This window comes from Sus scrofa, chromosome 5, assembly GCF_054392235.1.
Source record: "Sus scrofa isolate SSC_HxYL_T2T_F1_AM1 chromosome 5, Sscrofa_HxYL_maternal_Yorkshire_Landrace_v2.0, whole genome shotgun sequence".
NCBI lineage: Eukaryota > Metazoa > Chordata > Mammalia > Artiodactyla > Suidae > Sus > Sus scrofa.
In genome coordinates, this window is record NC_139387.1 from 67119101 (window position 1) to 67130505 (window position 11405).

The 11405-nt window shown below is 37.4% G+C and overlaps 1 protein-coding gene across 1 annotated transcript in view; it reads left to right on the top strand.

The window, feature by feature from the left end:
• The window catches only part of LRP6 (LDL receptor related protein 6), a 170011-nt gene extending 158668 nt beyond the window's left edge, over nt 1–11343 (top strand). The window contains exons 21-23 of the mRNA XM_021092344.2: nt 692–828; nt 1684–1781; nt 6606–11343. Of these exons, the coding sequence (XP_020948003.2) occupies nt 692–828; nt 1684–1781; nt 6606–6900 (530 nt within the window). The 3' untranslated portion in view covers nt 6901–11343. The remainder of the gene's footprint in view (nt 1–691; nt 829–1683; nt 1782–6605) is intronic.
• Nucleotides 11344–11405: the final 62 nt, after the last annotated feature.

Here is an 11405-nt window from a genome sequence, read left to right on the forward strand (position 1 = left end):
TGGTGCCCTTAGAGAAAAGAAGCCTTTCTTGTAATGGATATGAAGAAGGAGAAACCAGGCAAAAAACCCTGTGAAAATAAGAACTTACTCTGGAACTTACTCCTGTGTTAACTTGAAGGAAACATATGATTTTTAAACTGTTAATGATTTCTTGTTACCGTATCTACTATAAGTTAGTGGAATTTGGGAAGTCACTTGGAAAGAAAATATCTTCTTTAGCGTTATGGTTGTGGTTCCAACAAGAATTGCATCCAGTAGATAAAGAAATAATCTTCCCATACATTAAATTTATGCCCTTAAAAATGAGTTTAGTTTTCTTTTGAGCAGATCTTTTATTTAGTCTACCCTGCTTTCCAGCCTCCACTCTCCACTGCGTTCTTTCTTACATCCTCTGAAAGGTTGAAAACCTCTGATTTTGAAGAGCTCTGCTGCTGTTCTGGGGAGGAGAAAGGGTGGGAGCTATTCTTGGTCTTGTTCTCTGCCAGCTCCCAATGGAAATGTTTATATCTAGAGAACATTCACTTCCCTTCTCCATTAAGTGTTTTCAGTTTTATTGGGAAAAGAGGGAATAAATTTTTTTTTAAATCAAACTATTTGACTATTGGTGTTTGTAATTCTGATATTGAATACAGTTATTCCATGCATTTTTTTTTTAGATCTTACCTTTAGTATTTATCCTGCTTCATTTTAGGAATGTCTCGAGGTAAATCGATGATCAGCTCCCTTAGCATCATGGGGGGAAGCAGTGGACCCCCTTATGACCGAGCTCATGTCACAGGAGCATCATCAAGCAGTTCCTCAAGCACCAAAGGCACTTACTTCCCTGCAGTAAGCAGTGTTTTCCTTTGTTCCCTTTGAATACTAAGATAAATGAGAGCTTAGATTTTTTAAACTCATTTACATGTGGGTACTCAGTGATGGTAATATAAAAAGTTTTATGGTATGGAATTTAGGCATATAAGGCTCAAAGGATTTACTGCCACCACATGTACACTTAGAAATCTTTCTTTAAGTTTACCATGTAGCAACCAGCATATTTGAAAGTATTGGACATTAATTTCATATTCCAGGTAAAAATAGAACTACTGAGAGGCTAAGGATCTTCAATCAATGACCTCCTATAAGAAGGAGCACACCTGGTATTTCTTTTAAGTCAGTAATTTTTCTCTAAACGTTTTTAATTTAAAAAAAAAAAAATCAGAACCCAGTTCCCACTGTGGCTCAGTGGATTAAGAATCCAGCTAATATCCATGAGGATGCAGATTCGATCCCTGGCCTCACACAGTGGGTTAAGGATCCAGCATTTCTGTGGCTGTGATGTAGGCTGGCAGCTGCAGCTCCATTTTGACCCCTAGCCTGGGAACTTCCATATGCTGCAGGTGAGGCCATAAAAATAAATAAATATATTAGAACCCAGTTATGCTACACTTAAGCCAGCAACTTGTAGATTATAGATTTCCTTTTCACCACCTTAGTCATAACGAAATTCTGTCTTGGGTAGTGGAGAGCCACAGTCTTGAAGTGCTGTTTTAGGTTAATTCTGTGAAAAAGAAGGATTGTGCTACTAGTGTAATGGAAAGGAATAAGAACAGATGAATGAAAAGAAGCTGAAAGAAAGTCTAATAGTCTCTGTCTGGGATAGACTTTTCTTATTTCAGTAATTTGATTATTTTTTCCTTTCAGATTTTGAACCCTCCACCATCCCCAGCCACAGAGCGATCACATTACACTATGGAATTCGGTTATTCTTCAAACAGTCCTTCCACTCATAGGTCCTACAGGTAATACACATCCTCCTCCAGAGTAAGTCGAAGTATTTATTAGAAGGAAGTATTCCTGTTGTGAGTTTGCTGCAGCCTGAATGAGTGCATGATGACCACCAACAGAGAATAGGCCCCTTGTCTTGGTAATGCTAATGTTGACCCCACCACAGATCTTCTTTCATGGCATTAAACTTTTTAAGAAAAAATTGAGGTGTAGTTGATGTGCAATATTACCTAAGTTATAGGTATACAATATAGCGATTCATAATTTTGAGAGGTTATAATATTTATAAAATATTGATTGTGTTACCTGTGTCATGCAGTATATCCTTGTAGCTTATACGTGATAATTTAGATCTCTTACTCCCCTCCCCCTAGATTGACCCTCCCCCTCCCCCTTAGTTTGTTCTCTATGACTGTGGATTTTTTGTTATATTAAGTCATTGTATTTTTTAGATTCCACATATAAGTGATAGTATACATTATCTCTCTTTCTCTTACTTCACTTAGCTTAATACCCCACAAATCCAAATTCATATTGTTGCAAATAGCAAAATTTCATTCTTTTTTGTGGCTGAGTAGTTTTCCAGTGTGTGTGTATGTGCATGTCCGCAAATGTGCACACACACCAGATCTTTTTTTTTTGATCACGACCACAGCATATGGGAGTTCCTAGACCAGGGATTGAATCTGAGCCATAGCTGCAACACCACCAGATCCTAACCCACTGCGGCAGGTCAGGAATCAAACCTATACTGCTGCAGAGATAACACCAGATCCTTAACTGCTCCACAGCGGGAACTCCTAAGCATTCATCTGTTGATGGACACTTAGGTTGCCTAATCATATCTTGGCAGTTGTAAATAATGCTGCTGGGGACCTGGGGTGCGTGTGTCTTTTTGAATTAGTTTTTCTGTTTGTTGGTTTTGCTTTTTTCAGATATATACCCAGGAGTGGAATTGCCAGGTCATATGGTAGTTCTCTCTTTAGTTTTTTGAGAAACCTCCATACTGTTTTCCACAGTGGCTACATCAGTTTACATTCCCACACAACAGTGTACAAAAGTTTCCTTTTCTCCAGATCCTGTCAGCATTTGTTATTTGTGGTTTGTTTGTTTGTTTTTCATTTCGGCTGCCTCAGGGCACGTGGAGCTCCCAGGCCAGGAATCAGATTCCAGCCGCAAATGCAAACGAAGCCACATTTGTGGCGGTGCTAGATCCTCAACCCACTGTTCCAGGCCAGGGATCGAACCCCCCCACCCCCAGTGCTCCTAAGATGCTGCTGATCCCATTGTGCCATAGCAGGAGCTCCTGTGTTCTTTTTGAGGATAGCAACTCCGACAGGTGTGAGGCGGTATACCTCTTCATGGTTTTAATTTGCATTTTGCTGATGTTCAGCATCTTTTCATGTGCCTGTTGGCCATCTTTGTTTCCTCTTTGGAATAGTATCTATTCAGATTTTTGGGGCATTATACATTTTTTTAGAGAATCACAACTGCTGGCTTTTAGAGTATTAAGGTAGAGCCTCTAGACTTTGGCAGTATTCAAAGGAAAAATGACATACACCCCAACACCTGAAAGTGACTGATTTTTTTTTTTTTTTTTTTTTTTTTTTTGTCTCTTTGCCATTTCTTGGGCTGCTCCCGTGGTATATGGAGGTTCCTAGGCTAGGGGTTGAATCGGAGCTGTAGCCACCGGCCTACGCCAGAGCCACAGCAACTCGGGATCCGAGCCACATCTGCCACCTACACCACAGCTCACGGCAACACCGGATCCTTAACCCACTGAGCAAGGGCAGGGATCGAACCTGCAACCTCATGGTTCCTAGTTGGATTCATTAACCACTGAGCCATGATGGGAACTCCTGATTTTTTTTTTTTTTTTAAGAGCCACACCCATGGCATATGGAAGTTCCTGGACTAGGGTCAAATTGGAGCTGCAGCTGTTGGCCTACACCACAGCCTCAGAAACACCAGATCCAAGCCATGTCTGCAACCTACACCACAGCTCATAGGAACACGGGATCCTTAACCCACTGAGCGAGGCCAGGGATCAAACCTCCATCCTCATGGATGCTAGTCAGGTTCATTACTACTACCACAATGGGAGAGCCACAATGGGAACTCTCAAGTGACTGATTTTGAAGTTAGGTTTGATTGATGGAATATTGGGGTAAGACTATGATCCAGAGAGTTATGAGAGCTCTAAGATAGCAGGAGTATTAAGAGCACAGAATTTGAGAAAAGTTGAGAGAAGCTTAAGTTCAGCCCTTGCTTACATATGTTATTATGATATGGAATGAAAAGTTTCTCATATAGTTGCATGGAATAAATCATGACTCACTAAAATAACCAAAATATATTCATAAGCCAGAAAGGGAAAAATTATGCCTTTGTGCTGATTCATGAGTCTGTAGAGCATAATGATCAGGTTAAATACTAGCGTGTCACCCTTACTCTTTGATCTTATTTGAAAAGCCAGCAGAGGGAGTTCCTGCTGTGGCACAGTGGGTTAGTGACCCGGCTTGTCCCTCTGGAGGTGCCTGTTTGATCCCCAGCCTGGTGCCATTGCTGCAGCTGTGGTGTAAGTACAGCTCCAGCCTGGATCTGATCCCTAGCCCTGGATGCTGTTATGGGGTAGAGGTAAGGGCCGAAAAGAAAAGCCAGCAGAAAGTCAAAAATTTACATTCTCTCTCCAGATACTTAGTGCCCAGTGTTTATTGACATCTCTCAAGTGCCTGTCATCTTTTAGATAAGATGTTTCCTAACACCTAAGCCAGATTGCCCTGATAGAACCTTATAGATGTGTAGAAATCAAGTGAAAATTGTTTATAGGATCTCATTCAGACTATTGAAGATTGACTTGACTGAACTGTTTGTTTTTATGTTTAATTATAAATGTTGCTTTCTCTATCACAAGTTTGTTTTAAAGAGCCAGAATAGATGCAGGAACCTGAAAATTGAAAAAAACAAAGACTAAAATTTTACTTTAAAAAAATTAATTTCTTTGAATGAAACACTATTGGATTCAACTAAACATAATTGTATCAAAACCAGTTCTTATTTAACCACGTCCCACGTCTCACATTAAGCCCAATTTTTTCTTCTGAGTCAAACTTTTTATCATTTGTTGAGATTTTCGTCTAACTTGTAGTTTATGAAACTTAAAAGAATTTTGTGTATTCTGTTTCCTTTCTGTTCTGTTTTTTTTTTTTCCCCCTCATGAAAATGAATTGTTTGAGCCAAGAAATTTCACCAAGGCTTACCACCTGATTGGGCAGAAAGATAAGACCTAAAAAATACTCTGACATCATGTCAATATTAGTAGTAAAAATGCTTGAGAACCTGCCTAGCAGGTCACGTAACTTTTGGGGTTTTGGCAACCATTTCTTTGCTATCACTTAGGGCTTGCCTCAAACAGCTTGTATCCTGAAGTATTATCTGGCACTCTCTATCACTAGGTGTTTTATGAATTGTTACTTTAGTTTTACACTGCTCTTGCTCCATTCTTGGCAGTTATTTTGTTGAATGAGAAAGCATATAAATCTTGATTGGGATAAATATGAAATAAGATCAACATTACCATATTTACAGTATAAGTGGCATAAGAAGTTAGAAATAGAAATGATGGAAAAGCCGGCAGTTCAAGTCGGCTCTTATTTTCACTAGTATGATTTCTCTTTTTTCAATTGCTTTTTCTTTAGTTAGCCACACAACAAACTTGACTTAACAGCTATAGATTACTTGAAAAGGTAGATTTAAAAGTATAAGAAATAAACTAGGTCTCTGAAATACATATTAGAAAATTTACTTGGTCCTACGTGGATACCTAGAACTTATCTTTTTTATTTTGATTTAAGCCGCCTTTTTTTTTTTTTTTTTTTTTTTTTTTTAAAGGCTGCACCTGTGGCATATGGAGGTTCCCAGGCTAGGGGTTGAATCAGAGCTGTAGCCGCCGGCCTACGCCACAGCAACGTGAGATACGAGCCACGTCTGTGACCTACACCACAGCTCATGGCAACACTGGATCCTTAACCCACTGACCGAGGCCAGGGATCGAACCTGCATCCTTATGGATACTAGTCAGATTCATTTCCGCTGAGCCATGACAGGAACTCCAAAGCTGCTTTTATGACAATATGCTAGTCTACATATAGTCTACAATATGCAGGCAATCAAAACTCCTTCCCCCAAACCACAGCAGTTCCCCTTTGCTGATAGTAAAAAAATGAGATAGCTGTGCTCCTTAGACTGTCTACCAAAATTCAGCCTGGCTTGTACAGTATTTAAGTTCCAGAGAGAGAATGAAGTTTTTAGATCATTAAATTACTTATCAGGTAAATTATAGATGTTTAAGGAATGTTGAGGGAATGCTAACATGTTTGAGTAATGTAAAATATTAAAGACCCATTCTACTAACAAATCACAGAAAGGCAGAAATTTTTGAGGTCCAAAACGTAGACTAAATGCCAAATGACTAACTTGAGAGATTTTCCCAATATGACCTTTAAATACAACTTCGAATAGTTCTTTTTTTATCCTTTGATACAGTGTAACTAAAAGGTATGAGCACACATCCAGAGGCTAGAACGAGTTTACCTTTGCATTCTTATTCTATCCATTTTTAATCATCTCTAATCACATTTTATTTACAAATATAAAATACATGCTATCTTCCTCCTCCAGCCTGCCATTGAAAATTGCCTCTTGGTTGGTGTACATTTAAATGTAGTAGTGTGTTGTCTTCAAAGTGAGGTTTACATTTAATACCGCTGTATTCTGAGAGGGAAAACCACCTGTCTGTAGACCTAACTCTGCTTCTCTTAATTTTCTCCTTATACCAGCTACAGGCCATACAGTTACCGGCACTTTGCACCCCCCACCACTCCTTGCAGCACAGATGTTTGTGACAGTGACTATGCTCCCAGCCGGAGAATGACCTCAGTGGCGACGGCCAAGGGCTACACCAGTGACTTGAACTATGACTCAGAGCCTGTGCCCCCACCTCCCACACCCCGAAGCCAATACTTGTCAGCAGAAGAGAACTATGAAAGCTGCCCACCTTCTCCGTACACAGAGAGGAGCTACTCTCATCACCTCTACCCACCGCCGCCCTCTCCTTGCACAGACTCCTCCTGAGGAGGGGCCCTCCTCCTCTGACTGCCTCCAACACAAAAGTGTAAATACCAATTTGCTTGAGATCTGGAGGGGGGGAGGGAGCTATTAGAGAAGGAAGAGGCAGACCATGTACAGTTAAAAATTATAAATGGGGTAGGGAATACTGGAGATATTTGTACAGAAGGAAGAGATATTTATATATTTTCTTAAAACAGCAGATTTGCTGCTTGTGCCATAAAAATTTGTATAAAAATAAATTTGTACTAAAAGTTTTATTTTTGCAAACTAAATACACAAAGCATGCCTTAAACCCAGTGAAGTGACTGAGTACAAAGGAAACAGGAATAATAAAGGCATCACTGACTAGGAATGTCTGGGCTTTATTGATACCAAAAAAAAAAGGAAAAAGACAAAAAAAAAGAAAAAGCGAAAAGAAAAAAGAAGAGAAAATTAAAGTCCATCTTAGAGCAGCAAATCATATATATTGAGAAGTAGCCAAATGGCCTTCATGGTAACTAACATTTGAAGGCCAGCAAGTTTAAGAAGTGAAAGGAAAAAAAATAATTAATACTAACTTCGGACAAAGGGCTTTGTTTTCTCTAGGAATCCAACAGTTTTAGTGAGGAAAATAGATGTTTATAAAAATCCATTTGGGTGCTGCTGTTGTAGGAGAGATCGGCTGTCTGGTAAGATGCTGTGGGGCCGTTTATTGTGCAAGTCTTCTGTCCCTACCTTAAAACCCACACTCCCGTCAAATAGTAATTTTTTCTTTAGGTGTTTTTACCTTGCTTCCTCCCTTAGCAGCATTTTAGACTATTTTGCCAAGATACCATAATTTATTCACAGTTTTTTTATTGGAGGATTGATAAAATGGACTATTTCTATATCTCCATTCCCCAATCAGCTTAGCTCTTCAATTGGACTGTTGTGTTCACATAATGATCAAAGTTAGACATATTATCGCTCATCTTTACTTCCAGGATTGTTTTAATGCTCATTAAAATGTCTTTTTACAACACATATAGACAATGTATAAGAATTACAAATTTAACCATTATGTTTTTGTTGTAAATTAATCGTATATCCTTGCAGTACTTTCAACATATAATATCACAATATGAAATCATTTTTATATTTTTTTTTCTAGTGAACATTTAAATATGTTCTGGTTAGAGATAATCTATTTAAAAAGAGAAGTTTTTGTTATCATTAGGTTTTCCCTTTTAACTGTTGGTGACATTTTCATGTTCTTTAGGCCAATTTTTCTCAGAATGATGTCTCCATACATACCTCTTCTAATGTGTGATAAGAGTTTAATATCTTTCTGTTACCTAATGTGAATGTTAGATTGTTTTCAAATTATCCACAGATTACTCTTATAATCACCTCTCATATGTTTTTTTGTGTGTTCTTTCTTATTCCATTATGGATTTAGATGATTAACAAATTTAACAATATGGATTGCATGGGAAGGCAAACTGTTAACTTCTCAGCTGTCAGAATCTGGGTGGAGGGCAAGAATGGAAGGCTCTTATGTAATCTGCCTGACCTGCCTGGTTCTGGGGCTGCTGCATCTCCGACTGCATCCACAGGGCTGAAGGATTCTAGCGCTGCTCTGCCACCTTGCCAGAAGTTGGTGTCCTGCTTTTTTACGTGTTTCCAGCGTTTCTTTGCTAAAACTGAATGTGTTTTTAAACTAACCTGTTTTTACCTTAACAGATGTTGGCCAGTTAATTACTAAATGATTTTTTTTTCTTTAATTTCTGTTTTGCTGAGGCCTTTCTCGATTTCAGGGCCCGAGAGAAAACAGTGGAAGAAAGGATTCAGAATTTTGGTAGGGGTGAAATAACTTTTTAAACGGTTAAAAGATACCTAAGTAATCTTTTTAAAGAGAAAAATATGTAGTTTCAGGATAATGCTTATATTATTGAGAACACCTTATGTGTAATCAGGTGTACTTGATGTTGCATAGAAATTAACAGTAATTCATCAGTGTCTTGCATTTCAGTCAGAGCATTAACTTCCTGTTGATGAAACAAAGTGCTCAAGGTCTATCAGAATGGACAGTGAACTTGCATCCTGTGACACACAGGGGCACTTGATGCTCAAATGAAGATGGAAAGGTTAGCAATAACTGGGTATCAATTAGAATTTGAGAATTCTATATGTTTACATTTTTTAATGTGCATCTTTATCTGGTGGGCTTCCTATGTGGAAACTTGCACTATAATGAACTAAGAAGAATATTGCCTTGTTATATCTCAGTCCAAGTGCTTGTACTGCGATGGCAATGGCCTCTTCTTGCAAAATACTAATTTGTGTGCCAATTTGTTTGAAATTATTTGAAGGCAGTTCAGCTTAATCTCAGAATCCTCTTTCTGGGTATTTGAGATGGATTCTTAACATTTGGGGGAGTACCTTTCAATGAGAGAATTGTCAAAATTCAGGAAAGATTTATTGGCTGGCCCTTAGGTTACATGGACAGTTAAGCTCAAAAGTAGACTATCTTGTTTATTAAACACAAGATCTTTAATTGGAAAAAAAAAAAGAGGATAAAAAATTAACACGAGATCACAAATCAGGGGAAAAAAGGGAAAACGTTTTGAATTTGGAGTATTGCTAGACTCATTATTCATGGCAAGGGGCGGTGAATAAAATGTCATTATATTTCTTAAATATAAAAGTATTCACTGTAATCATATGTCTTGAAGTATGCCCATTTACTGATGTGATTAAAAGTATCCGAGGATTGAACTTTAGCATAGCATACTTGCTGTGCACTAGAGTGAGCTGTTCTGCATTGAAGTGGTCTTTTATAATTCTTTTATAACTTTGAACTTTGCTCCTATAGAGCCCTGATTTTCTGAACAGTGGCCCAAAAGGTTTTGCTGCTTATATCAGATAATTGTGGCATATTCACAATTTAAAAACAAAAAAGCACTTAAGGCATTGAATTTTCACTATTTTACTTTTTCTTTCATGAAGTTTTATCGTGCCTCTGACACTTGCAACTCTTCTAACTAGCATATCTATGTTTAGCCAAAAAGTTATTTTAATTTTAATATAAAAATACTTTGATATGACGCCAAGAGATATCTGACCCTTTAGTAAGTTTGAGAACAACTATTCTAAAGTTATGATATGTATTTAGGAATGAAGACTTGACAATACATTTTCATCTAATATAGGCCAATAAGTGGGGTGGGGTGCTTTGAATAGTAAAATTTTAATGTCAATGAGTATTTGTTCATCATTTAAAAATACTCTAGAGTCAATAATTTGTGTAAGGCCAACTCATTTGATACTAAGATATAAAAGTAGCCACCATCTGTACCGGGTGGCAGTTTGGGAGGAAAATTTTTTTCTCTTGCCGCAGAGGCTCATTAATGAAGAATAATACTTCAAGTAGGGTTAGTAGCCTATTAGTGAACTGTGTATGTTGGTATGCATTACTTCTGGTACCAGAAAGACTTGGAATTCTCAAAGTTTTGAGGGACTTTGGATCCTAAATCATAACGTTTTATATCTGTGATTTTTAAAGATTTTAAAATTGCTCAGGATATCTCTGTTTGACCGAATTCTGCCTCTTGTTAAACTAAGCTAGAACTGAGTGAAGAGGGAGGTAGCTTATTGGGTTAATCTGGATGATTTGAATGGAATTACTGACCTCATCCTTCATTTTTCATAAGGCATTCTTAGGCCATTCTTAAGTTTATAGCTGAAAAAAATCACATGACTTTACAGATAGAATTATAAACTAAGTGATATCTTGTACTCAGAAGTAGAATACAGACCTAACAAACTCTAACTTTTAGATTTCCCATTACTTAGGCTTTACCCAAAAGTTAACCCTGAAGAATTATACAGTGTACTTTTGGTTAACTGTCCATTCTTTAAAAAAAAACCAAAAAATCAAATATAAGCAGGGCAAGGATATATATATATTTGTGTATATATATATTGCTGTAAATATTAATGACTAAATATGAATATTAAAAGGAAAATAAAGCAAAGAGAGTCTGATTAAATCTAATGTTACATGAAATTAAATGTCTGGGGTTAGTTGAGGATATTTTTAAAAGAGTAAAGAGAATACTGAGAAGCTTAAGCTGGACTAGCCTTATTTGCAAGTGAAGGATCTGGTGCTGCTTTCAGATGTTTTATCCTCTGTGTTTTTAAATTTTTCCTTAAGCTTTAATCTTCGTCATTGTCTTAAAGTCAGCTGGTATTTCTTGTTCATGGACTTTGGTACGATGGTGCTTTGCAAGGATGTATTTATATTTTAATGACCAACATTTGGTCAGCCCTTGTCCACTATTCACTTCCCCCTTTTTGTAAAATAAGTGCTTTAATTGTAAACTGTATAAAAATACCTTGTATAAATCCCCTTTTTGATTATTACAATAAGTTGAGTTGTAACAAATGAAATGTTGATTTTTATAATAAAACAGTGGAAAATAAAAAGCGTCATTTCTTTTCAGCAAGAAATTATATGACTATTATGTTCCAGACACAACCCACCTTTA